We start from the raw sequence: 27,040 nt of genomic DNA, 5'->3' as shown, positions 1-27,040 counted from the left end.
CCCAAGACTGGGCTGGGATCTTGGCATGGCCCTGGGCAGCACCGCCTGGCTATCGGAGAGACCCCCCCCCGCTCACTGGCCAGCAGCCCCCCAGCCCCCAGCCGGGCTGCCGTCCTGGGGCTTCCCAGATCTGGTCTGTCTCAGGCCCAGCACATCTTCCGGGTCAGCCTGTGCTTGCCGAGGTGCCCAGGAGAGGAGCCCGTCCTGGGCTTCCCCTGCAGCCCCTCCCCAGCCTTCCGCCTGGGCCTCCAAGGGCCGCCCCCCAGGCCCGCCTGCTCCTCCTTTGGGGAAAGCCCCCAGGAACGGGGAACCATCTGGAGGAGACCACGGCCGACCCGGAACGGGATCCGCGGTCCAGAGTTCCAAGCTAGCAGCTTACAAGGCAACGCTCCTTGTAGCAGCAGAGCCCTCGGTGGTCATGACCCCCCCCCCGGCCAGGTCACCCTCATGCCCCCTGCCCGCCCCCCCCCCCCCGCAAGTCCGAGCCCTGTGTGGGGCGAGACGCCACCCCGCTCCCCGCAGGAGAGAACAGCCGTGTTCGCAGGGCGCAGGGGGCCGGGCTCCTACCTCGATGCGGCCCGTGTCGGGCTGGAAGCCCCGCGAAGGGTCCTCGGTGGTGACGCGGCACTGGATGGCGCAGCCGTTGATCCGCACGTTGTCCTGCTTGAGGCCCAGCTCCGGCAGGCTCTTCCCCTCCGCGATGTGGATCTGGGCGTGGACGAGGTCAACGCTGCAGGCGGGGGGGGGGGGGGAGAGAGAGCTCAAGACCAGCCCCCAGCCATTCCCGGAGAGCCAGCCCTCCCCAGGGCCAGGGGCAGAGTGGGGGGGGCCCGGTGGCAGCACCCCCTTGCAAGCCCCGGCCAGGAGGACGGGCCAGGCTGGCTTCAGCCCGGAAGAGGCAACAGTGGCTGGAGGGAGTCCGGGGAGGGAGTCCGGGGAGGGAGTCAGGACCCTGGACAGCTCCCAGCAGGGCAGCAGCAGCAGCAGCAGGGCAGGCGGCTGAGCCACCAGAGGGCTGGAGTCCGCTGACCGGCTGGCCAGCCCTGCGCTCTCTCCGGGGCCCCTTGCCCTGTGTGTGTGTGTGTGTGTGTGTGTGTGTGTCTGGGGGGGGGGGTCGGGTCTCTGCTTCGACTACCAGGTCCTCAAGGGAAGAGCCGCATCCGGGGTTTGTTGTTGCAACTGGCACCGGCCCTGGTACCAGTCTTGCCCCTGGTCTTCACTGGGGGGGAGGCGGCTGCTAATTCCAGGGATCTCCAGCAGCCCACAAATATCGCCAGTGAGCGGCGCATTGTAAAAACCTCATTTAATCCGGCCTCCACCCCCCTCGGGGGCCTGGCTGACCTGGGAGAGGCCAGGGAAGTTGGGCCAGCTCCAACAGGCTGAGAAGGCGACTTCTGCCAACCAAAGGGGTGGGGGGTGGAATCAGCCCCCTCCTTCTGCCCCCCTTCTCCAGCCTCTCTCCCCACGCCCACCCCAGGCTGCAGGCCCCCTTGTGTGAGCCTCTGCTCCTCCATCCGGCTCTGGCCCCATGAGGGAGGGGAAGGCTCACAGCGTCCAGCTGCCGTCACGCCCAGGGCCGGGCTCTCCCCACCCCCCAGAGCGGCACCCCACGTGTGTCCGACGGGTGCGCTGTGGACAGGGCTCCGCCACGTCATTAACTCTGCGGGAAACAAGCCGCCACTCGGGCCCTGCTTTCCCCAACAGGCGCTTGATTGACGCTGCCAGCAATAACGACCTGGCATTTACGAGCAGGACCGTCAAATGCAGCGGATGCCGACGCAGGGCCAGCCAGGGCCAGCCTAGGCGTTTGCTCTTGCGCTCCCTTCCAGTGACCCTGCACCCCCCCCCTCCCTGCAAGCAGACCCCCATGCCCTCCAGCCATTTCTGGGCGGGGGGCAGCCCACTGGGAACAATGCCCAGCCCCGAGTGGGCTGTGGGGCAGCAGCCCCCCTGTGGAGACCCCCTTCCCCAACAGTCACTCGCCCCCTCAGAGAAGGGACAGACCTCCTGCACTGGGGAGAAAGGGTCTGACTTGGGGGGGGGGGCCCGCAGCCCCCGAGGACCAGAGGCTGCCTCCTTCCCTCCGCAGAGCCGGCAGGGCCTGCTCGGAGCCCTCCCCCTCCCTCCCTCCCGCCCCCTTCCCCGCGCATGCGTGAAGGGGGGCCTTGCGCACTCCCGGGCACGGCCACACGCTGCAGCCTGGCTTCCGTCCGCCCAGCCCAGCCTCCCGAGTGCTGGCCCCCCAGGGGAAGGCTGGCTGCAGACCCCGCTTCCGCCCGCGTGGTGGAGAGGCGAGAGCGCTGGACTGGCCCAGAGAGAGCCGGGTTCCAACCCCCGCCCAGCCACGGAACACCCTGGGCGGGTGACCCTCGCGGGGCCCTTGTGGGGACAGACAGGGAGCCAGCAGACCGGCGGCCCCTTACTCTGTGATCTCTTCCGTCACCGTGTGCTCCACCTGCAGGCGCGAGTTGACCTCGATGAAGTAGTGCTTGCCCTGCTTGTCCACCAGGAACTCCACCGTGCCGGCGTTTTCATAGCCCACCTGCAGAGGGGAGGGGCGGGCTGAGTCCAGCCATCCTGAGACGCCGGAGGGGGGGCAGGGAGGGGGCGGGGGGGGCTCAGCCTCCAGGGCGCAGGGTGGGCAAGGGGGGCTGTGCCAGGCTCCCCGGCGGGGCTCCGGAAGGGGCCCAGGGCACCCCTGGGTCTGGAAGGGGAGGAGGCGGGCAGCTGCGCTGGGGGGAGAACCAAGGCGGCCCTGACCCAGACGGGGTCCCTGCTGCTCCCCGGAAGCGGTGCCTGAAACGGAGCAGCATCTCTGGCCGGTCGGAAACAAGCCGCCGCCGCCGCGGCCGCCTGCACAGACCTCTCGGGGTGCCCTGGGACCCTTCCAGGCAGCAGGAGGACCGCCAGGATCTGACGCCAGGACGCACTTCTGGCCGGGAGCACAGCCCTGGGGCAGGGGGGCTCGACCCTCCCGCCTGGCTGAACCCTGCCCCTCCACTGTGCCTAGCAGGGCTCAGCCCCCCACCCCAAACTTCTCTAGGCCTTGTGCAGCCTGTGCAAATATATCAGGGGGGCTGGAAGTTGGGGGGAGTCGGGGCAGGGCAGGGGTCTTCCAGCAGCTGCCCTCTCTCTGTCCCAGATGCCCCCGGGGGACCCGGTGAAGGCATCATCTCCAGAGGACTGAAAGGGAGGTGCCACTCCTGACCCACTTCACCAAACATGGGGCAGAAGCACACCCAAGCGGGAGGGGGGTGAAGAGCAGCTCTGAGAGCCTGACAGACCCACGTGGCACCCAGGAAAGCCCCCCCCCCCAGTCCTTGGCCAGGCAGGCGGGGAGCCCAGCACAGCCCACGCCCCGCTGCTGACGGTGGCATCCCTGCCCCCCTCCAGCTGGAGGCCGCACCCCTCCGCTGCGCAGCCACACAATGAACCAAGGCCAAGCATTCAGCAGTCGCTGCCTGGGGGGAGGGAAGTGATTCAGGACTCAAGGCTTCCTTCCCAGGGAGAAGATGGCCCTCCTCTGGCCCAATCACGCACGGGCAGCAGCCCTGTAATGGCTGGCAAAGCGGTTTCGCCACAGCAGTGGGGGGGGGGAGGCGGAGGGCCCGTGCCTAGACATCAGCCCCCCCCCACGCCCCCGTTTTATGGCTGGGGGGAGAGGAACTTCAAGACAAGGACGGCGCCCCCTCCCGCGCCCGCCTTGTCTCGGTCCCCTCTGCAAATACACAGAGCGGTGGGGGGTGGGGGCCCCACACTGTGCATCTCCCAGAGCCAAGAGAGCCGCCTGCTGATGCTGCTGCCGGATCAAGCACTGAGCAGGGAGGCTCCTCCAAAGAGGCATGCAGAATCCACCCACGGGAGAGGGAGGGAGGGAGGGGCGGCGTGGCCAGGCCTGGAGCCAGAGAGAACGCAGGGGCATCAGCTCCACCAGCTGGACACCAACCCTGCCAGGCAGGCAGGCAGGCCGCCCCCTCCCTCCCTCCCTCCCCCCCAGGGCTGGAGGCCGAAGCGGGGGGGGGGGCCTTGCCCGAGGCAGTTCCCGGCTGAGCCGGACTCCCCCTCTGCGCTTGCCTTGGGCATCTCTTGGCCATCCCACGGTCATCTCCGGAAAGAGAGCTGGACGCCTAAAATGCGCTTCGGGGAAAAGATCTGGGGCGGCTCCAGCCAAGGATTCTGAGCAGCTTGGGAAGGGGGAGGAAGCGCAGCCAGTCGACGTGCAGCCACGGGAAGGGGGGCCGGGGGGGGTCCAGGCTGGTGCGAGGCCCATGCCTGGCTGGGGGCAGGCGGGCGGGCGGGCGGGCGGGGGCACGTGCAAGGGGGCCCACTGCACCGGCTGTTGTGAGTCACTCCTGTGAAAAGGTCACACTCAGCACAAGGGCTGACGGCTTCACGGGTGGGAGGGTGGCGGGGGGGGGAGAGGCGCAAAAACGAAAGGCAAGGCTTCTCTCCCACACCCACCCCAGTTAACAGCCAGTGCCCAGAAGCTCCAGCGCTGGAGGCCTGGCCTGGCCTGCCTCTCGCCCCAGGAGCCCAACACGGAGGCGACCTCGGAGAGGCAGTTTGGAAGAGGAGGAGCAGCAGCAGCCCAGGGGTCCGGAGAGGCAGCCCACTGCCAAGACCCCCCCAGCCTGCCCCAAACCCAAGGCAGCAACACGGCCATTCCGGCCCCAAGTCCACCCAGGGAGGGGGAGGGAGAACCAGCCGTGGGGAGGTGGCTGTAATCCTCTTCCAGGAGCATTCGATGCAAGAGGGAGCCGTTGGGAGCTGTCTCAGCCCCAGGGCTGCCCCACTCTGGCTAGTCCCTGGCGAGGAGGAGCCACTCTTCCCCGTGCCCTGCCCCACAGCAGCGAGCCCCCCCCCGGCCGCCCCCACCTGCTTGGCCAGCCTGACAGCATCATTGGTGAGCTTGGAGCGCAGCTGGGTGTCCAGGTGGGCGGCCGGGGCGATCTCCACCACCTTCTGGTGCCGCCGCTGGATGGAGCAGTCCCGCTCGTACAGGTGCACCACGTTGCCGTACTTGTCACCTGCCAAGGAGGACGGCGCACCAGGTGAGACACACACACACAGGGGGGCGGCTGTCTACCGTGCCCGGCCCGCCAGGGCTTGGCAGCCTCCTCCCGCGTCTGGCGTCCAGCAGGCACAGAATAAATCACGCTGCTGCCGCCGCCACCACCGCCGCCAGGCCGGGAGCCTTGCAGCCACTCACGGGCTAGACTGAGGGCACGAAACCCTCTGGGCGGACTGACTAACAAGGGCGCCCCCATCAATCTGAACACCCTTCCGGTTCAATAGGGGCACTTCTGAAACCTGCAGCTGGCTGGTGCCTTCTGAGGAGAGGCACGCCTGCTCCCCTCTCACCCTCAGGCGGGAAGGCCTCTCCCTGCAAGAAACCCTCTGCCTGCCCTGATGGGGACGGGAGCCTTTCCCCCTTCGCTACGCAGGCGGAGTCCACGCGCGCGTGTGTGTGTGTGTATTAGAGCTCGTAATGAACCCTAACCCAGAAAACGGTGTATTAATGAATAATTAATACATTGAAAATAATTAAAAGTAATCCATTAGCCACAATTAATACGTTCAGGAAAACTGGGTGGAAGCCCTCGCTTTTAAACCTCCTGAAGTGCTTTGGGCTGCGTGGGGTTTTTCTCCTGCCACACGACACCGGAGACCTTCTCCCACGCCCGCCCACCCCTTTAATTCTCCTGTTTTTATTGTGCTTTTAAGACCTTGGCGGCTGCCTTGAACTCCAGGAGGGGGAAGCGTCACTTGCCGCTGGCATGCAAAACGGCGGCGCCCCCCTCCCCCCGCTCCTGCAGACAGGCGGGGGGCCTCTCGCGGTGGGGGGGGAGCAGCAGGGGCCCGAGCTGGCCCTGGACGGGGTCAACGCGTACCCAGAATCTGGACTTCAATGTGCCGAGGCTTCTCCACAAACTTCTCCACGAAGAGGGCTCCGTTCCCAAACGCAGACAGGGCCTCTGAGAACGCCCGGGTGTAGTTCTCCTCCAGCTCCTGCAGCAAAGGGGCCCTTGTCAGCAGGCCCCGCAATTCGGGCACCTGTGGAGGGGGGGGATGCCTCTCGCCCCGCTCCCCGCTGCCTCCTCGAGCTGGGCCGCTTTCCGGGGTCCACCCCAGGAGACTAGCCCCAGGGCCTGGGGGCTGCTGCTGCTGCTGCTGCTGGCCTCTGACTGTAACCCAGCCGCCCCTTCACCCCACGGCCAGCCGGCCAGCCAGGTCCACTCGGGGCTGCTCTGCTCCCAGCCTGAGCCCTCTTCCTCCAGCCCAGGGCCGCCCTGGGGAGTTGCTGGCCCAGCCTCCCTCCCTCCCTCCCATCCACAGCGACAGCTGCAGCCCCGCAAATGGCCACCCTGCCCATGTCAGCGGCGGGAGGACCTTTCCCGCCCCGAGGAGCCCGGGCCAGGGGCCAGCCCCACCTCGTAGCTGCGCACGACCCGCATCCCTCGCCCTCCTCCGCCGTAGGCAGCTTTGAAGATGATGGGGAAGCCGTAGCTGTTGGAGAACTCCTGGGCCTCGCTGAGAGAGGAGATGGGGGCCTCCGTGCCGGGAACGACCGGCACCCCTGCGGAGGAGACATCCGACACAGCCGTGAGGGTGACGATGAGACACACACACACACCCGCTTGCCCACCTCCCGCCTCCACAGCCCCCCACCCCGCCCCGCCTTCCGCGAGGGGCAGCCAGAGGGGAGCAGACCTGCGCCTTGGCCAGACTCCCCGCCCAGATCAGGGTGGCCTCCACAGGGCAGAGGAGACCCTGACCCTGCCCGGCGGGGCTGCCCTGTGGGAAGAGCCTCTCGGGCCCAAGTCCCCTCCCGGGCGGCAGCATCTCCAGGATAGGGCTGGGAGAGACTCCTGCCTGCCGCCCGGGAGAAGCCGCTGCTGCCAGTCTGGGAAGCCAACCCCGAGCGAGGTGGACCAAGGCCGGACTCGGTGGAGGGCAGCTCCCCGCGCCCCTCTGTACCTGCGGAGATGGCGATGGCCCGGGCTTCCACCTTGTCGCCCATCTTGCGCACCACCTCTGGGGTGGGGCCGATGAAGCGCACGCCGGCCTCGAGGCAGGCCTGGGCGAAGTCCGAGCGCTCGGAGAGGAAGCCGTAGCCAGGGTGGACAGCGTCCACCTCGTTCTCCTGGGAAGAAGAGGCGGCAGTCAGGCAGGCAGGCAGCGGGGAAGGGGCCCGGCTAAGGCCAGGCGGAGGGGCCCTCTGTGGCGGGCTCTCCCGCCACCCACAGGGCCGGCCACTTGGCTACACCCTGGGACACCACCGTGGCCAAGAGAGGGGCCCACAGCGTCCAGAAGCTTCAAATCTTCCCCCCAGTGGGAGCTGGCTGGAGGGCAGAAGCCAAGGGGGCCAGCCCTGGACGACCTCGTGGGGCTGTTGTGAGCAGCAAGGGAGGCAACCAGCACAAGGCGCTGTGAAGGCTGCAAGGTGGCCCACGGGGAGGTGGAAGGGGCCACCCCCCTGGCCCCCCGCTTCAGACCCTGGGCCCATCGAGCTGGGCCAGGACTGGCCTCAGGCAGGAGCCCCCCCCCCGCCTGGAGAGGCCGTCAGGGAGGGGAGGGAAGAAGAGCTGCTCTGCGGCTGAGCGGACCCCCCACCCCACCCGGCCCCCCAGCCCGGCCCGGCCCGCCAGCTCCTCACCTTGGCCACTTGGATGATGTCCGGGATGTGCAGGTAAGCCTGGACGGGCGGCAGGCCCCGGCCAATGAGGTAAGCCTCATCCGCCTTCTGCCGGTGCATCTGGCCCGTGTCCTGCTCGGAGTAGACGGCCACCGTCCGGATGCCCAGCTCGGTGCAGGCCCGGAAGACGCGGATGGCGATCTCCCCTGGAAGGCACCAGGCGGCCATCAGGGGCTGCGCTCCGGGCACCAGGCACAGCCCTGCGACTCCCGAGGAGGCCCCAGGCGGCTCCAGCGCTTGTGGAGGCAGCAGAGGGCCGAGGGGAGGAGCCCTGCACCCCCCCCCACGGGGCGGGGTGGGGTGGGGACCCCTCTTGCAGAGGGAGCTGCCCTGGGGGGTGAGGAGGGGCCTGGCCTGGCCATCCAGAGCGAAGCGCGTCTTCAAGACTGCTACCCCCCCCGCATGAATTCGCACCCGCCACCACTTCATGAAAGCAGCCAGGGCTTCTCCAACCCAGGTCCCTGCCGAAGGCCACTGTGGCTGCGGATGATGGGGGTGGTAGTCCCACGACATCTGGGGACCCGAGTGGGAGGAGTCCTGGCTTAAGGTTAATCTGAATCCTGGGGTGCAAGAGGTCATCGAAGCAGGAGCGACCCAAAACCGGACTGGGTCTTGGGGGCTGTGGCCGGCCCCACATCCACGGCCACGATGCCAGAGTAAGAACATGCGCCGAATAGGGATGGCACTCCTTTCCTGGCCATTTACAAGGGGCCAGGCAAGAAGCAGGTCCCTGCCCCAGGGAGCTTACAGTCTAACCCCAAAGGCCCCGAATCTCGGAAGGAGGGCCTCAGAACTCCTCCTGGAGAGGGAGAGGGCGCTCCTTGGCCCGGTCGTGGTCATATTCCGGGGGGGGGCAGCTCCCCCCCATGCAAGACGCCCCTCTCACCTCTGTTGGCCACCATCACCTTCTTGATGGGCTTGTATTCCACTCGCTGGGTGCTTTGCAAGGCGACGGGACATGCCGAGAGCCGCTTGAGGGCCAGGAAGGCCACCCGGCCCCTGGAAAAACGCAGCTGCAGCATCTGTGGGCCAAAGGAAGGGCGGGTCAGCCTCCTTCCCCGGAAGCCCCGTTGGCAAGTCCGGGGCTCCCATCAAGGGCATGGCAGGCCCCAGGACGGGAAGCTGGCCCTGGAGAGAAAGAAAGCGGCATGAACCGCCCACTGAGACCCCCCCGCCCCCCGCCCGGGTAACTGAAGGAGCTCCTCGTCTGCTCTAGGGCCAGCGGCTGCCGGCTGCCCAGTCTGCCCCGGGTGCCCCGAGCTCAGGACGGTCTGCACGGACGGGCAGCAGCTCCCCCTCAGGCTGACCGACCCAAGGCCTGACTCAGCTTCACGGGGTCCTTGGACAGGCCCCGATCCAGCCCGCCCTGAGCAGCCCACTCGGCACTCCGAGGATGCTGCCGGTGCCGGGGCTTGGGGGGTGGGGGGCTCCCCCCTCAAAGGAAGAGCCTGGTCCCTCTGAAGGGGGCCTCTCGCTCCCCCAGACAGCCGGAGGAGGGCCTGGGTCTGCCCCTGCGAGGGTGGGCCTGGTGGCAGCGAGTCCCCTTGGCTGAGCCGGGGCTGCTGCCTTGGTTGGCACTGGGACCTCCTCCGGCCCCCTCAGGGAAGGAACGGGGGGGGGTGTGGGGGGGGGGACGGACAACCTTCTGCAGCCAAGCCGGAGGCCAGAGGCTCTTCCCAGCCTAGCGGCCCCCTCGCCCTCGCCCGCCTCCGAGGGGCGTCTCTGGCAGTGCCCACGCGTGGCGTAGCCTCCCATCCACATGCAAGCCAGGGCAGGCCCTGCTTAGGGACCACCCAGGCCAGCTCTCCAAGGGCAACCCAAAGGGCCCGGGGCTCGGAGCAGCCCCCTCCCCAGGAGGAAAGGCTGCCCCACTGCCGGGGGGGGGGGGCGGCGATATTGACAGAGAGGCGTGTGCAGCTGGCCCGGTTTCTCCCTCTGCCCCACGAAACTGACCAGCAGGAGGATCAGGGCAGGACCCCCAGCGGCCCCCGAGCCAGTCCTTCTGCTGCCCCACAGGCTGGCCATGGCCGTGAGGTCACGGACCCCCTCCTGAGTGCCCTCCCCCCCTTAAGAGGATTAGGGGTCCGCCCTCCAGGGAACCAGCCCTCCCACGGCCCGGCCAGCCGGGGGCGCCCCTTGCCTTCTCCCCGCTTGTCCAGGGGCCAGGTGGGGCCGGCTGCCCCCCTGGTCGCCGGGGGCTGCTTTCAGGGCGGGAGGGGGGCTTCTTCAGAGGGAGCTGCTTTCTGGCGGGGGCCTTTTTAAGAGTCACGGCGGCGGCCAGGAGGAGTCTGGTTGCCTCATGCCCAACTTTATGCCACTAACTCTGCCCGGCCTTTGAGGGCAGAAAAGCAGCTCACAGATATTAAAGCAGCGATGCTCCACCCCAGAGGACGCTGAACCCCCCACCACCACCACTCCCATCACCCCTGGGTGTAGGGCGCTGGGGATGATGGGAGCGGTAGTCCAGCCCCTGCTGGGGCGCTTCTGGCCGGAGTGCCTGCAGCCCCACCCGGTGGCCTTGGCAGAGTCCAGCCCCGCCGGGGCCTGCAGGGCTTCCGTGGGCAGCCAGGCGCCCTCTGCCCCACTTGGCCCCGGACAGAGGAGCCACCGCCCGGCCCCCCTTCTGCCGAGGCCAGCTGTGAACGGGAAGCGCCCCCCCTGCAAGGACCGCCGGGGGAAAGGCCTCTCCCAGCAGGAACCGCAGGAGGGCAGCCCGAGGCCTGGAGGGTCGCTCACCCCCCGGGGTGGGGGTGGGGTGGGGGTGGGCCCAACTCCTCTCCAGCGCAGAACCCCCCCCCCCCGCCCGCCCACTCAGAGGTTTCTACCAGGATGCAAACAGTGCCAAGAAGCAGGGGGGAGAAAGGCCCCCCCCCTCCCTCCCTCCCGCCCAACACAAGGCTCAGGGCAGCCAGCAGAACACTCAGGACAGGCCCAAGCCCTTGAAGGTCCCCATGCAATGCCTACGCAGCCTGTGGGACTCACTGCTACACTGCTTAGAGGGTTTTAAGAGACTGCTAGGCAAGGAAGTGGGGGCCGGGTGGGGTGGAACATGGGAGGTGCCATTTGGCTGGGATGGATGATGGATGATGGATGGGACCCAGAGAGGAGAGCGAGAGCGGAGGCTTGCTCCCCCTCGGGGGTGTGCTCAGGGCAGACCGAAGCGGGGGGCCTTGCCATGGCGGGGGAGGGACCGATACGGCCCACCCCTGACCAGATGGGGCCCCAGAGCGGTCCAGAGGGGTCTGCAGGGGATGGGTCCGTGGAGGCACCCAAGAGAGGAGCCTCCCAGGGCTGGCCAGCAGGGCAGGGCTGTGGCCTCGGTGGCCCCGTTGGCTCGGGCTTCCCGGAGCGCGGAGGGGGTGAGGGCGGACGAGGGGCTGGCTGGGAGGACCCCGAGAGGCCCGGCCATGGAGACAGAGGTCTGCAGGCGCCGTTCCGGGACAGGGGAGGAGGCCGCTGCCGGCTGGCCCTGCGTGTGGCTCCCCGAAGGGACGGCCCGCCGGCCACAGGACGGTGGGCCAGAGAGGCCGGCAGCCGGACCCGGCGCGGAGCCGGGGCACCCCCTTCCTCCCGGCCAAGGAGCCCGACCTACCCTGCAGCAGAGCCAGGAACGACGGCCGGCCACGGGGTCTGCCTCCGGGGAAGCCTCGACTCTGCCCGGGCCCGGCCTCCGTCCCCGTCTCTCCCCCTGAACTTTGGCAGCCCTTGGCCAGTGGTGGGTAAACACAGCAGGCAGGAATGCTGTCTGGGCTGCTCGGTGTGGGGCAGGGGGGGGGCGGGGAGGGGCCTCCAGGGGCTTCCTGCTTTTGGGGAGGGGCTCCTGCCACACACACACCCCGTCCAGAGCAGGGCAAGAGAGCCCTTGCAGGGAGAAAGGGCCGCAAGGCAGGCGAGGACGCCCCAGTGGCCGCCTCCTTTATCAGCGGAGCAGCCGGGAGGGGCACAGAAGCCAGCACACAGGCCGCACGTGCGGGCCCCAACACAACAGCCACACTGCCCCCCAAGCCAGGCCTGCCAATCCCAGGCACCAGGGAGCCCTGGCGCCCAGAAAGGTCGCCCTGGCGCCTAGACGAGGCTATCCAGAGGCCGGGCCCGTCAACCCCATGTCTGTGTGTCCCAGGCAGGGGGTCCCGATGGCCACCCCCTTGGCGCTCAGTCTCCCGCTGCCGTCCTCCGCTCAGTCTGGCCACGTGCCCACTGCCTGCCTCCCAAGCGCTGGGGCTGCCGGCCTTGGCCAGTCTTCTTCGGAGGGAGGAGGCAGCCCACAGGCCCAGGAGCCGGAGCATGGACGCCTGGCCCAACTGCTGGGGGGCGGGACGGGGCTGCCCTTCCTCTCCAGGCTTGTGAACACCGGAGGAGGCCCGCCCGGCCCGGCCCAAGGCAGCCTGGGGCTTGCGAGGAGGAGGAGGAAGGAGGAAGGAGCAGCGGTGTATGTGTCTGTGTGTGTCTGTGTGGGGGGGGGGCAGCCGTCCAGACCGAGGCAGCGGCCCGGCCGACGTGGCTGTGCATCTCTGCGCGCAGCGGGAGCTTTGATTTTCCGCCGGGTGCCACAGAAACACAAATAAATAGCTCTAATAACCCCGCTGGCTGCCTTCCATCTGCCACAGCCCCAACACAGCTGTCAGCGGCCGAGGGGAGGAAAATAAACCCGAAGACGCCCGAGTTCTGCCGCTTGCCGCCCCTGCGACATTAAACAGCGAGCTGCGGAAACCAAGCGGAATAACAAAGCACTTGTCACGACTGCGCGGTTGGCGGGGGGGGGGCAGAGGAGAAACACTCCGGCCTCCCTCGCCAGCCATCTATTCCGTCCGCCAGCCGGGAAAAAAAAGACTCACGCCGCTAAGAGGGGCCGCGGCAGTGGGGGATGCCGCCAATCCCAAGGAGGCGCACGCAGGGACGGAGGATCCCAGCCCTGGCATGCGGGCAGGGGGGTGGGTGGGCGGTGGCACAGTCAAGCCGTGCCCCCCTCCCCCGGTGTCTCTGCATAGCCAGATGTGTCTGGAGCAGCCCCCCCCCCCAATCACAGCAGCGCGCCAACTTCCCAGGGAGAGGCCGCGTCACCGTCCTCGTCTGGCCATCTCTGCTGCAGAGCAGGCGGAAGCGCAGCCACGCAAGCCACGCAAGCCACGCTCCGCGGCCTCCTCCGCTTGGCTGAAACACAGGCTGGTGTCGGCGGAGTTCAAGGGGGCAGAGGCAGCTGGAGGGGAGGGGAGGGGAGAGGGGGCGGCCGGCAGACCAAGAGGCGCCCCCCCGCCCGAGCCCTTCGCCGGCTTCCCATCAGCAGAGCCCCCCAGCACGGTGCCCCACAGACAGAGCAGCCAAGGCCAGGCTCCCTCGGCCCTCCCCCCCCACACCCCAAGCACAGGGCTTAGGGGGAGGGGGGCAAAACATCCCCAAGGCCAGCCAGCTTCCTGCCTTGCTCGAGCCCAGGACCGGCCCAGCGGAGCCAACGTGGCTCTCCTTTGGGCTGGCCGCCGCTGCCCCCCCCCCACTGAGAGGCGGGGTGTGAGCTGCAAGGGCGCCCCCCCCTCCCCACACCCACCCAATCTGCTCGCCTCCCTCCTTCTGGGCCTCAGAACACAAAGAGATCACGCCGCTGGGGTGGGGCTGTACCCGCAGGACCCCTCTCATGGAGGGGGGGGGACTCCCAACGCTGCCCCCCTCGCCGCCCCTCTGCTTCCTGTGGTTCTGGGTGCCCACCCCCTGCCCATCTTCCCAACAGCAAGAATCCCGGCTCGGACGGGAGTTTTCTCTCTCCCCAAGAGAACGTGGCGGGCGGGCGGGCGGGCAGCGAGGGAGAGGTTGCCTCCTCTGGCCACCCAGGTTGGGAGGCCTCCGAAGCCTTCCTTGCAGGGTGGGCGGGGGGGGGGTGCAGGGGGCCACGCGCAGCCAGCCTTGCCGCGGGGGAGACGGGGACCCTGCCGATGCAGGCTCCACACTTCAGCGGCCGGACTGAGCAGAGGGGAGGATTCCTGCGGGCGGCCACAAGGCCAGCTGCCCAACCCCAGTTTCCCCTTCAAAGTGCTGGCCTCGAACAGCGTCGGCCAGGATCTCCAGACGGGCTTCCTTTCATTGATTATTATCTACTTCCTTTTTATGCCCTGTTCAGTTTCACAAGGCTGGCCAAGGCGGCTTCTGCGCCGAGGCTGCCCACTGACCATCCCTGCCCAAGAGAGAGAGAGAGAGAGACACACCCCGAGGTGCAGAAATGGGGGCTCACGGGGGCTGCTGCTGCTGCCACCACCACGAGCAGCGTCACGATCCGACGCCACTCGCAGAAGCCCCGGCGGAGGGCCTGCCACAGCGCCGGCGAGAGCCGCATCACTCACTGCCAGGCCGGAGACGTGTCTGACGAGCAGCGGTCTCTGCGGCCGCCGCCGGCTGCTTGGGCTGGGCGGGATGGATGGATGGATGGAGAGCGGAAGGCAGAGGCTGCTGCTGCTGCTGCTGCGAAGTCCTCCAGGGAGCCAGGAGGGAGCCAGAGAGAGGAAGAAAGGCTCACTCAGGAGCCCGCCGGGATCCGGGGCAGAGAGCCACCAGCAGCGGCACGTGGGGCAAGCGGATGCGGGTTCTTCCCCGGAGGGCAGAGGAAGGACAAGGGGAGGAGGCCGAGCTGCACTGCCTGGGCCCGTCTCCTCTGGCTCCGTCTTGGGCGAGGGCTGCTGCTCAGAGGGCCGGGCCAACCGGGGCGGGGTGGGAATGGGGAGGCGTTTGGCCGCGGGGGGCCAGGCGGGGGCCCATCTCCGGGAGGCGTGTGCAGGAGGGCCCCCCAGCGGTGGATCGGGCCCGCTGCCCACCTCTCCCCCTCGCTTCACCCTCCTCTGCGGCGGGTTTCCTGGCACTGGTCTTGCCCCAGCAGGAGGACACAACTCGAGGGCTTCCCATTCGCACCAGAAACTTGGGAGGGTGAGAGAGACAACCTTCCTGGGACACCCCCGGCCCCTCCTTATCAGGCAGGGCCACCCCCCGCCCCCCCGCCCGCCCTGCAGTGTGGGCCCTTCTGGACTCCAGTCTCAGGCCACCCACCCAGAGCCAGAGCGAGCCACGCCAAGCGGGCCTCTGGATGCGGCTTCTGGCCACCACCGGAGCCCAAACGGTGAAGGGATCCTTCGGGAAAGCCGCTGCCGCTGCAGAATTAAATCCTCCTCGGCATTAAATCCTGGCGGCCGGGGGGGGGGGGAGGCGATGGCGGCGAGAAGAGAACGGCAGCCCCCCCCCCCGAACCCTCCCTCCCAGTGCCTCTTCCTTTCTGCCACCTGCCCAGCTAAGAGGGGCTGCTGTGCTGAGCAGAGATACCGGCAGGCAGGCAGGCAGGCAGGCGTTGCAGAGAGCAGCAGACAAGACCCAGCGATTAGGGAGAGGAGATGGGGGGGGGTGTGCTTTTTAAGGGCCCGGGGAGGTCTCCCGGGGAGAATCCAAAACACACCTCACGGTGCATTGGAGAGGCTCGGGGAGAGGATGCTCCCAGGCTCCCCACTCCTCCCCACACCCAGGGCCGGAGGGCCCACTGCTCTTCTGCAGGGGCACGGGAAACGCAGAGGCAGAATGCCCAGATTTTAAAAAGGAAACACAAGTTACTAGCCCTTATGCCAGGAATTCACAAACCTGGGGGGTCCTCAGATGTTGTTGGGGGAAGGCAGCTGGACTTGTGGTAGAGAGCATGAACTGCCCCCTTTGCTAAGCAGAGCTTGCCCTGGCTTGCATTTGGATGGGCGACCCACATGTGAGCACTGAAAGATATTCCCCGTAGGGTGTGGGGCCGTAGCTGCGGGCAGAGCGTCTGCTTTGCACGCAGAGGGCCCCAGGTTCAATCCCTGGCGGCAGCATCTCCAAGTAGGGCTGGGAGAGACCCCTGCCCGAGACCCTGGAGAAGGCTCTGCCGGACCGTGTAGGCACCACTGAGCGAGGTGGAGCAGCGGCCCGACCCGGAAGAAGGCCGCTTCCTATGGACGGCGACTCCCATCTCCATCAGCTGGAGTCCAAGATCCTCTCGGCCCCCCGGGGGGTGAGAACCCCGGCCTTATGGGACTGGAAATAGACCCTCGGAAGCGCACTGGGCAAGGACAGCCGAGACCTCGGGGCTGGGGGGCTGGGGCGGCCGTGCATCGGTTTGGGGAGAAGGGAATCCACCGTGAGCGCTTCCCTTGGGGAACGTGGAGAGGCAGCCAATGCGCTGGCTGAGAAGCCGCTCCCGGGCACTGGGGGGGGGGGGCTCTGGCGCCCCTGCCCTTCGCCATGCCTGCCCCACGCTATGCAGAACAGGCCCCTTCCCCCCCCCCCCCCACTGCAGACCTGGGCAAAAGAGCAGCGATGCCCCTGAACACTGGAGGGCCTCCTGGATTGGGGTCGCAGAATTCCGCACCCCGCTGGGGTCCAAGCCCTGCGTGCATCAGTCCCGCCAGGGCTCCCTTGGGCTCCCCCCACCCACGGCCTTGTGGGGAGGAGAAGTGGGTCACAAGACAGCCCGCCCAAAGCAGGAGAGAGACGGGGGCAGCTGCAACCCACTTCCCCGGGGGGGAAGCCCAGCGCGTGGCTGGCTTCCGAGGAAGCTGCCCGGGAGCCACAGCTCCAGATCCCTGGCAGAGCCCCCCAGGCTGCAGCCCCGCCCCTCCTGCCTGCTGCGCCCCTCCTGCGCGGCTCCTTCTTGCCCCGTCCCAATGAGCTGGGCGGGGGGGGGAGACACACCAAGGAGGTGCAGCTGCCCCTGCTCCCCGGTGCCAGCAGCTCTCCCACCCCAGACTCGCCGCACTGCCTGCAGCCTACCCAACGCACGGCCATGGCCAGCCCGCAGGCAGCGGGGCAGGAGAGGAGCCACCCGAGCGGCCCCTTTGGTGCCCCCCCAGCTCATTCGGGAGAGCTGCTCCCGGGGGGGGGGCCTTCCAGGGACTCTTCCGCACAAGCCCTGGCCCTCCTCCCCCCTCTCCCCACCAGGCTCCGGTTAATTAATTATCCGCCGGGCTGTTTGCAGAGCGGAGGCCAGTTAGGCATTAAGCCACTGGCAGGAGGGGTCAAGGCTGGCAGCCCCCCCCCCCGGAGTCAATATTGACCTGCCACTCACAGGCCCCCCGGCCCCGGGAGAGCCCCCCACAATCCAGGCCCCAGAGCTCTCGAAGGGAGGCCGGGGGGCAAGCCCAGTGGAGGAGGCTATGGGGCCGGGCCCCAGCAGGGCCTTCCTCTAGGCGGGGCTGGGAAGGGCTCCTTCCGGCAGGATGGGAGTGGTAGTCCCACATCTGGGGTGAGTGAGGACCCAGGCAGCCCTGCGCTCGGGGGACGCAAGAACCCAAAGGGAGCCCACTCGCGGCTGCTGCTGCTGCTGCCGGTTCAGGGCAGAGTGGATCCAGCCCCACCTCTGCCCCGTGGCCAGCTGGGCACCTCGGCAAAGCCATCGCCCCGTCTGTGCCCAGCAACAGGGACTTCAGGATAGGCTGCCTCTGGCCACGGGAGCAATGCTTCGCTACCAGCCCAGTGCCACTGACAGACCCCGCCCCTCCTCCAGCGAGCATAGCCCCATGTGGTGGCAGGGAGTTCCGCAAGTTAGCCACGCTTGGCGCAAAGCGCTTCCTTCTGCCAAGCACTCGGTGAAACAGAAAGGGGACGCTTGGGGGGGGGAGGCCCTCGGCTGCACGGCTGCTCCTCCCCACCTGCCGGGAGGCCGCGGGGCCCTCCACTTCCAGCTCCACTCCTCCCCGGGCACAGCAGCTCCTCGGCTCCCGCCTGGCCCAAGAAGCCGCTCGCCCGGCCACCGGCCTCCCAGCGTAGCCCAGCGCGCCGCTGGAAGCCCCAGAGAGCCCGGCCCAGGGGGAAAGGCCCCCTCCGGCGAGCGCAGAGGCAGGGGAAGGGACGTGGGGGCCTCACCTCCGCCGCTGGTCTGCAGGCGAGTCCGCCCTCCCTCTGCCGAGAGACAGAGGAGCGCTCCGGCCGCAACCCCTGCCCTGCCCCACGGCCCCCGGATCACATTCCCCACACGCATTCCATTGGGGAGCAGGATTAGCCGCCCGAAGGAGGCCGGCTGGGAGGGGCAGCCCTCACCCCAGATCTTGGCAGCGCTTCAGGCCAGGCCGAGGAGGCAGGCGGCAGGCGGGCTCCTCGTTGGGTCAAGTGGCGAAAGGAGAGGAGGAAGGGCCTCGGGCCAGGCCCAGCTGCAACGGGAGGCGGCCAACTGCTGGGAGGGCCATCGCACCACTCTCTCCTCCTCCTCCTCCTCCTCCTCCTCGGGGCCCCACAGGGCGACTTCCACCCGCCCGCGGCTCTCCAGTGGGGCTGCCAGGGACGGGCCCTTTCCCTGTGGAACTCCCCTCCCCAAGCAGGCAAAGAGCCCCTTCAGCCTGCCCATCTCTCTGCTCCGAGCGGCAGCCACTGCCGCGCTCCGGGGGCCTCTCCCAGCCGCTGGGGATGCTGTTGAGGCGGAGGGGCTGCCAGGGCCCGGCTCTGCCCCAGGCCCTCCTCTCCAGCAGCACACAGAGAGGAAGCCCCCACTGGGGCTGGGAAGGAGGGGCCTTGTGCTCCAGGGGCCCACCTCTGACGGAGAGGCCCCCAGCCTGTCGGAGACCCCACGGGGGCTTCTCAAGCCGGGGGGGGGGGTCTGCAGAGGCTGCTGGGCTGCAAACCCCCCCCCCCTCGCCATTCCCAAGGATTGTGGGCAGGGCAGCCCCACCACACCGCCCGGGGCCCACAGCTGCTCACAGAGAGCCCCAGGGGAAGAGAGGGGATGAGGGGGGCACTGCCGGGGGGGGGGCATCGTCTCCCTGGGCCAGCCTGCCCCGCTGCTCAGCTCCTCCACAATCCCTCCATCGAAGACACTGGCCAATGCTCCCCCCCCCCCGCGCCCCAAACCCCTCCCTGGATCACGGTCCTCTGCTGCCCTCTGGGGGCTAAAGGGCTTCCTGCAGCCTCCCAGCCCAGGCGCTCTTGGATTCAGACTTCCCAGCGGCTTTCTTACTAACCGCTGCCTTCCAAACTCCCCCCCCCCCGACTTAAAACTGGGGGCATGACCCACGTGCCCCGAAGGAAGACGTTCCCCCTCTGGTGTGCAGAGGAGTCCACGCTCTCTCTCTCCTTCTGCGGGGTTCCTACAGGAGTCCCTGGTGGCCGGAGCCGGCCGAGAGACCCCACGGCAGGCAGGCAGGCAGGCAGGCAGGGCGGCCCTCCGTCTCCGCCTCTGCCTCCCCCCCCCGCAGCCCCCACCGGGAAGGAGGAAAGGGCAGAGCCGCCACTCTGCCTTCTTGGGGCCCGGCCCCAAGAGGCCTCTGCCTGGCCGGGATCCGGGGCCGGACTCTCTGGCAGGACACAGCTTGAATGAGCAGCGGGAAGAGACCTCGAGGGAGCGCCCGAAGGAGAGCAAGGCGGGGGTCGGCCCCACCCTCCCCACCACATCTCCGAAAACGAAGGGGGCTTGCCCCCGCCATCAAAAGCGTATCAGCATATCGGGAGGAAAGACACACACACACACACCCCCGCAGTGCAGCATCCACCCAAGGCGCTCCCTGGGCACTGCCCTTGCCAGAGGGGGGGCGGGGAGGCTGCCCATCCAGCGGACTCAACAGACAGGGGAGGCAGAGGGTGCGAGAGGAGGAGGAGGAGGAGGAGGAGGGAGGAAGACAGAGCGAGCCAGAGGCTCCCGGGAGGGAAGGCCAGCCTGTCAAGCAACTTCCTCCCAGGAAGCTGGGCCAGCACCCTCCGGCGGAGCGGAAGCGGCCACGTGCTGAGGGGCCCAGCGGCGACAAAACCCCCACCAGGACTGACCCGAGTCCCCTCCCTGGCTCGGCTCAGCCGGGACCCCACCAAATCCAAGCCAGGCATGGCACAAGAGAAGCCTCACGGGAAGCCTGACCCCCTGAGGATCGTCCACACGGCCTGGCAGCGGCTCTCCTGGGTTCCTGGCAGGGGTCTCTCCCAGCCCGCCCTGGGGATGCTGCTGTTGCCGCCGCCGCCGCCGCCAGCTGGACCTGGGGCCTTCTGCGGGCAGAGCAGGGGCTCCGCCCCTCGGCCACGGCCTCCTCCCAGCCCTCTGGGGCTCCGAGGGGCTCCTGCCGCCAGCCCCCATCCGGCCCTGGGCCGCCAAGCTCTCTCCGTATCCCCCGTGGGCCTGGGGAGAGCCGAGAGAGGAGCCAGGAGACCGCGTGGCGAGAGCAGCCCCCTGGCCCGGCGAAGGAGACCCTGCGGCCCCCGCAGAAACAGCCGGGGCCGGTTGAGCCGTCTGACAGGCAAGAGGAGTCCCAGGTCTGGGCCTGGGGCAGGGCGGACGCCAGCTCCGATTTCCAGACGCCTCCGCTGAAACCCAGCGGCCCCCTTGCCGCCGCCCCCCCCCCCCGGCCCCAGTTACTGAAGAGTCCCCTTCCCTTCTCCACCTGTCCCCCGGAGGAGTCCCTGCTGCTTCACTCAGCGACACCCAACGCCGCCCCGGGTAAGAGATCTCGCCCCCCGCCCCGTTTAGAAGGGCTTCTCCAATTAGCGTCCTGGGAGAGAGCGGAACCTTAGATTGCCACACGCACACTAGGCCGGCCGGCCTTGTTTGCAGCAGGGTGGCAACCGGCCAGGTCAGCACATTGGCTCTTACTCCTCCGGAGTCATGAACTGCCCACCCCCAGGGCCCCCACCCCCTAAGACCCCTTGGGTGTCATGTGGCAAACGCGACATCTGCCTCCATCACTCAGAAGCCACCATAGCCAGCCCCCAGGAGGGGGGGGGGCAGAGGAAGCTGCCTCCTCCCGAGTCAGACCCTGGGTCCCACACCTCCAGCAGCAATGAGGAGGGGGAGAAGGGAGGAAACCAGTCCCGGGACCTGCAGCCCACCCATGGCAGATTTTAGAGGTCAAGCAGAAGAGGAGAGGTACCTTCAGGACTGTGGACGCTGCCGCCGCCTCCTCCTCCTCCTCCTCCTCCCTCCTTCTTCACCACCTTGGGTCTCGACGGTCCCAATCCGGCCGCCCTCCACACACATCAGGCACAGCGGAGCCAAGGCCACATCCTGCGGAGGCAAGGCAGGGACGACGTGACCCCAGAGGCAGGCCAGGCAGCGCCTTCATTCTGGGCTTCTACGGGGAGGTCTCTCCGTCCCGCCCGCCTGAGGCCAGCGCCCGCCGGTGCCCAGAGCAGACACAGACTCGGGGGGCCGGTGCCTCTGCCTCCCTGCAGAAGGGAGGGAATGAAGTCCTCTCCATCTGCCCGACACTGACCAGGCCAAGCCATTTCGCACAGAACACAGGCACTTGGGCAGCTCCCCCTCAGCCGCCCCTCTGACTGCTCTAGACGTTTCAAGTTGTTTTAACCGGGTCCTCTTGTGTTTATTTTTGTGAAGCGCCTACAGCCTTTGGAGTCAGGCCAGGCGGCATGTAAAATAAATAATAATAATATTCCAGTGTAAATATTCCAGGCTTTTAACTGACACTGTTTTGATTGTTTTTAATGTTGTTCTAGAATATTGTTTTAAAAATTTTAAATTGTTGTGTTTTAAGTTGCTTGTTTTTGTTTTTAAGTAATGTTTTAATGTGTTATCTTGTTGTAAGTTTTGGGAAGTATAAAAATATGTAAAAATCAATCAATGAAATCAGACATTCAGCTAATGTCAGGAGCAGGACTGTATATGCAAAACTGGTTATAGTTGGGAAGTGCGCAATTCCGTCGCACAAACACACCCACACACTTTTTCAAAAGACACAGGAGATTTCTGCTTGCAAGGAGAAAGGGGGGGGGGAGTTGGTCCGTGTAACCAACACGCAGGAGGGGAGAGAAGCAGCTGGGATCAGCCTGTGCCGCCTCCCCTCCTCACGACTCCATTTGACAGCCACAAACCGGCTACTTTGTCCCTGCAAGGCTTGCCCAATCCCAGGCGCCCGGCAGCCACAGCGCCCAGAAATTTAACCGTGGCCCCTGAAGTCGGCAGAGTCCTCTCATCAAGTCTCCGTTCACTCCAGGGAGCCCCATTTCTGCTCCAAGGAGGTCCCTTGTGGAGGGGAGGGAGAGAAGCCCGCTCCACACACACCCTCCCCCTCCTCCAGACCGCCCACCACCAAGTCCAGGAATGCTGCCAAGCCTGTGCCCCGTCTGCCGGCTAGAGCTAGAGAGTGCCGCGTTGCCATTGCAACCATGGAATGCTTCGAGGGCTTGATGGTTCTTTCACCGGGTGCCAGCCAGGGCCCGGGGAGGATTCTGCAGCCCACAGGGGCAGCCTCTGGGAAGTGGCCCCCCCCCGCAGCGCCTGCCAGGGACGCAGAAGAGGGGGCTCCCCGGCACCTCCGCGTTCTGCATCCTGCCTGCAGAAGGAGAATGCAAACGAGACGGGAGACCGAGGCAAGAGGCGGCTGGTTCTGTCTCCAACCACATCAGGCCAGCGTCAGGCCAAGGGGGCCAAACCCAAGTGAGCGGGGACAAGATGACAGGTGGACGAGACTCCCTGTCTGCTCAAGCCGGGGGCTGCCCAGGCCCCCCACCCCAAGCTGAAGGGTTAGGGCAGCTCCACAGCAGCTGAGAGAGAGATGCTTGCCAGCGAACCTCCCAGAGAGACTCCATCCAATTGGCAATGGGCTGGATCCTCCTCCTTGCTGTGCAGGGGGCTGCCCTTGAAGACAGTGCAGGAGTCTGAGGACAATGACAGGTGCAGTGACCCACCCCTAGACTAGAGGCGGGCCGGCTGGAGGGCTCTCTCCACCTTGCTGGGCTGTTCCAAAGCCTGCAAGGGCTCCAGACCTGCCTGCCTGTGCCGAGATTCCTAGCTGCAACCTTCAAACCTCGTATTTGCACGTGAACATAAGAAGAGCCCTGCTGGATCAGGCCCAAGGAGGCCCCTCTAGTCCAGCCTCCTCTTTCCCAGAGTGGCCCACCTGATGCCTCTGGGGAGCCCCCAAGCAAGAGGAGAGGGCTTGCCCCCTCTCCTCTTGCTCTTGCTCCCCTGCGACTGGGACCGAGAGGCCTCGTGCCTCTGAGGCTGCAGGGCAGACGACGTGTGTGAGCACTGGAAGCGATTCCCCTCCGAGGATAATGGGGAATCCGCTCTGGGAAGAGCAGCTGCCTGCTTGCAAGCAGAAGGTCTCCGGTTCCCTCCCTGGCAGCAGCATCTCCAAGACAGGGCAGAGAGAGACTCCTGCCTGCAACCCGGGAGAAGCCGCTGCTGCCAGCCTGGGTAGACGATACTGAGCGAGAGGGATTAAATGGTCCGACTCTGTGAAAAGCAGCTTCCTCTGTTCCCAAGCCCAGAAACAGCCATTCCAGTGCTCGAATGGGCTGGGCCCTGGCATCCAAGCCATGGCAACTGCCTTCTGGAATCCATTCCTAGTCAAGGATTCCCATCCAAAGCCTTTTGGCTATTAGGACCACTGTTGGGACACTTCACGTGTGAAGGTAGCCAGGGGCGGGCGGGGGGGGGGGTTGCATTTTGTTTCCTTGACTAAATCAAGGAAAGGTCAGCCATGCTCAGCCAACGGATCCCAGCCAACGGAGGAGGTTGGCCTGCTGCCCGACCCAACCTTATCTGGAAAGCCCCCATCGCTGCTGGTGCAGAAATCCTTGGCAGAGCTGTCTGCACGCAGGATGCCAAACGCTTGCATTTTGCTTCCTGAACTGGTGGGGCAAATCCTGGCTGGCAGAGCCACCCATCGCGGCAGGTTCAGCTCCCAAAGACCGGGCCCCAGGGCGGGGCGGGGGGGGCAGTCGGCTTGGCCGCCCAGTCTTGCCAGGACTCGCTGCCACCTGGGCCCACCGGGGGGGGGAGGCCAAGGCGGGCTCAGGTGGACCTTGCTCTGCAGGGAGGGCTGCTCCCTGAGTCCTCAGGACTGCGGCAAAGTCCCTGCCTCCAAGGAGCTTGCAAGGAAGGAGACAAGGCAGACCCCAGAGGACCAGGAGGGCGGGGCGACATGCCGAGGGGATCAGCCAGCCCCCCTAGAACCAAGCCCAAGTGTGGGCAGTCCCTGGAGCCGCGCCCTGCCTGGCCAAAAACCCGCTGGGGCCCGTGCCCGCAGCTGCCTCCCAGGGCACCTGTGGGGTGACCCCCTCCTGCTCCCTGCAACCCCCATCCCCAAAGCAAAGCCCACCTCTTCCAGGAAGGCGTCACAGGGACACAGGGAGCGGGGCCCCCTAGAGTCAGGCCCTCGGTCCCTCTAGCTCAGGACTGTCTACCCAGACCGGCAGCGGCTTCTCCAAGGTAGCCGGCAGGAGTCTCTGGAGATGCTGGGACTTGTCTACTGGGGGGGTCCAAGGCTGAGAACTGGGGACCTTCTGCGGACAGAGCAGAAGCTCTTCCCCTGAGCTGTGGCCCCCTCGCCCCCTCCTGGGGGTGCTGCTCACACCTAGAGCCCCATCCAAATGCAAACCAAGACAGACCTCGCTTAGCAGAGGAGGCCGTCCATGCTCTCTCCCTCTTCGCTCTCCAATCCCACCCACAGGCCACCGCAGCAGCCCTCCTCACCTTTCCCTCCTTCCTTTCCTTCTCACTGCCTCCCCTCCCCTCTCTGGGTTTCTGTCCAGGGGGTCAGCCCCTGGGGCCGGGTTAGGGTTAGGGACCTGGCCTCTCCTGCCTTGCAAAGCGCCCAGGGTGACACAGAGGAGGAGGAGGAGGAGGAGGAAGGCAGCCCGAGGCCTGCAGGGAGGGAAGAAGCCTTTGGAGGGAGAGAGGCAAAGGGCGCTGCTGTGGCGGCAACACCACCCGGGTGTGGCCTGGGGAGGAATTCCAGGCCCCAAGGGCAGCAGCCAAGCCGGGGGTCCTGGCCGAAGGGTCGCCCCCCGGGCTCAGGCCAGAGGTCCCTCCGGGGCTGCTCAGGGCTAGTGGCTCTCTGCTCCCGCTTGCTCCTCCATGCCGGTGACGCCCTCCGCTGCTCTCCCTGGCCAGCCCCGCAGGCAGCCCGATGAGCGGCCAAGCCCAGCGGCACAAGCACCGACACCAGAGGAAGCGGCCTCCTACGGAGTCAGGCCAGACGGGCCCATCCAGCCCAGGCCGGCCCAACGTGAGGGGCTTCTTGGCTGGCCCCCAGGCAGGACTATCCTGCGGCAACAGCACCCTAGGGAGACAGACCACCCCCCTCGTGCCTCAGTTGCCACGACGGAACAGGAACGGGGCCCACTTTCCGGCCACCATTTCTAGTTCCAGTTGCCGGCCCCTCGACAAAGCGGAAAGATCCACCCCTAACAAATCGCGGCTTTCATGAATAGACGGAATGACGACTTTCCAGGGACTGAGGTGCTGAACACGGACCTCGGCCCTCGAATACCATGTCCTGGTTCCAACTCCAGCCCAGCTGGGCATTTGAGTTGGGCAGCCCTGGTCTGCCCAGGCGGGCAGCGGCTTCTCCCAGGTTGCAGGCAGGAGCCTCTCTCAGCCCTCTCTTGGAGATGCTGCTGCTGCTGCCAGGGAGGGAGCCGGGGACCTTCTGCATCCCAGCAGGCAGCTGCTCTGCCCCGAGCGGATTCCCCACTGTCCCCCAAGGGGAATACCTGACAAAAGCCTTCACATGCAGTCTCCCATTCATATAGAAACCAGGGGGGACCCTGCTCAGCAAAGGGGACCGTTCCAGCTTGCTCCCGCAAGGCTCTCCGTCCAAGAGCAGAGGCGACTGGGTGGGCAGCCTGGTCCAGAACTGAGCTCCGTCCAAGGAGACAGTGGCACACCAGACTGACATGGAGGAGGCTAAGAGCGGAAGCCCCCCCCCACCGAGGCAGAGGAGCTGAGGGGCAGCCAACGGCTGGCGCCTACTAGCGAGAGCACGTGCCCCCCTGGCTGGGGATGGAAGGAAACCGCAGTTGCCCATTGCTCATTCGCCCCTCCTTCTCCAGGAGCAGTCCACATGCTTCCGGGCATCCCCCTCACCTTCATGAGGACTAGAACTCTGCAGATCTCTCTGCGTGGCGATAAGAGCAGCGCCCCCGCCCCCCAGGCGGCCAAGCCCGGGCCACGCGCCCACCCCGCTTATCTCTGGGTGGCGCCAAAGACGGCAGGCGGGCACCCCCCCCCGCTTCTCCAGGAGGCGCCATTTCCTCGCCAGCTGGCCAGCCAACCAGCCGCTGGACCGCTCTGCAAGCACAGCCTCGAGGGAGGGAAGTCTGGCCGTGCCAGCAGCTGCCCTGGAAGAGGAGGCTTGTTCTGCTGCCGAGCACAGGCACGCTCTTGCTGGAACAGAGGCCGCCCTGGGCCAAGCCGGCCGCCCGTGTGCCAAAGAGGGGGCCACTATCCGTCCAGAAGCAAAGAGAGGGGTGCTGGGGAAAGGGGCCGCCCTGTGAAACCGTGGCACCCGCTCCAGCTGCACAAGCCGGGCCTCCGGCAGGCCAAACCCGTCTCACCCTAACCCAAACCCCCTGAGGGCTAAATGAGGGTTTCCAGGCTTGCCAAGCTCCTTCACAGACCACCCCACAGCCCTGCTAGCCGGAGGGCCAGCAAGTGGCACAGGACAGGGCAAAAGGAGCACCTTGCCTCAAGCCAGGGAGGCAGGAGGAGAAGGGCTTGGGCCCAGCCAGGCAGCCAGCCAGCCAGCCACCTCCTCCCCCTCCTCCTCCGCCACCCCGCCGGCTGCAAACCAACAAAGCACCGTTTCTGGCACCCAGTCAGCAGGAGAGGAGGACGCGCCACACGGTGCAAAGCACAAAGAACACCAACCCTGGAGCCATGAAGAGAGGCGGGCAGGCGGTTGCGTAAAGAGGAGTCCTAAGCAGAGACGCAGGAGCCGCTGGGAGGCTGAGCCCCTCCAAGGACCAGGCCGCGGCGGGGGGGGGAGACATCCGCCCCCCAAGAGCAAGAGTCCACCAGGGCAGGTGGCAGGGCTGGTTCAGAGGCAGCCGGGGCACTTGGGGAACCCACAAGGGGCGGGAGGAGAGGAGAGAGAACTGCCCCTCCAGGGGCCCAGGGGCATCGTGCCCCCCTCTGACCCCCATGGAAGGATACAGCCAGGCAGGCTGGCAGCCATTGCTAGCCCTCCTCCACCTCCTCCTCCTCCCCCCCTGTGAACTTCTCTAGCCCTCTTTTACAGCCAGCGAGGCGGGAGTCCTGCACCCAACAGGTACGCGCATCTTGACTGCATGCTCCTTGGGGCAGGGCGGTGTGGCTTGGTTTAGGTTGCAGAGATGCTCTAAAGGGGGTGGACGAAGGAAAAGCCCTCAAGGGGAGAGCGATGCCCGCAAAAGGGCCCCGGAAGGGAGGCGAGCAAAGGCCGGGGCGGGGGGGGGCAGCCTGCCGTTGCCCAAGCCGGGAAGGGCCCTGCTGCTCCCGAGATCCCCAACAGGCAGCAGCTCGCCAGGGCCTCGTGGGGGGGGGAGTGGGGCGGGGGGGGCGACAGAGGCGCATAAAGGGGCGAGGGCCAAGTGGGGGGAGGCCGCGAGAGGAGGTTTCCGTCTGCCGAGGCGAAGTGCGGGGAGGAGATTCGGGGA

At 67.1% G+C, this 27,040-nt stretch overlaps 1 protein-coding gene across 3 annotated transcripts in view; it reads right to left on the bottom strand.

The window, feature by feature from the left end:
* The window catches only part of PC (pyruvate carboxylase), a 68,315-nt gene that overhangs the window by 40,950 nt on the left and 325 nt on the right, over positions 1–27,040 (bottom strand). The window contains exons 2-10 of one of the 3 annotated variants that reach the window (XM_053277601.1): positions 20,530–20,663; positions 8,583–8,718; positions 7,658–7,842; positions 6,979–7,144; positions 6,432–6,577; positions 5,892–6,009; positions 4,876–5,027; positions 2,424–2,542; positions 568–730 (exon numbers count right to left, since the gene is read on the bottom strand). In XM_053277601.1, the coding sequence (XP_053133576.1) occupies positions 568–730; positions 2,424–2,542; positions 4,876–5,027; positions 5,892–6,009; positions 6,432–6,577; positions 6,979–7,144; positions 7,658–7,842; positions 8,583–8,718 (1,185 nt within the window). In that variant the 5' untranslated portion in view covers positions 20,530–20,663. Of the gene's footprint in view, positions 1–567; positions 731–2,423; positions 2,543–4,875; positions 5,028–5,891; positions 6,010–6,431; positions 6,578–6,978; positions 7,145–7,657; positions 7,843–8,582; positions 8,719–11,288; positions 11,309–20,529; positions 20,664–27,040 lie in introns of those variants that run through there. The other 2 variants (XM_053277603.1, XM_053277602.1) reach the window with 2 other exon arrangements.

Source organism: Hemicordylus capensis, chromosome 14 (genome assembly GCF_027244095.1).
Source record: "Hemicordylus capensis ecotype Gifberg chromosome 14, rHemCap1.1.pri, whole genome shotgun sequence".
Taxonomy (NCBI): domain Eukaryota; kingdom Metazoa; phylum Chordata; class Lepidosauria; order Squamata; family Cordylidae; genus Hemicordylus; species Hemicordylus capensis.
This window is presented reverse-complemented; position numbering and strand designations above follow the sequence as displayed.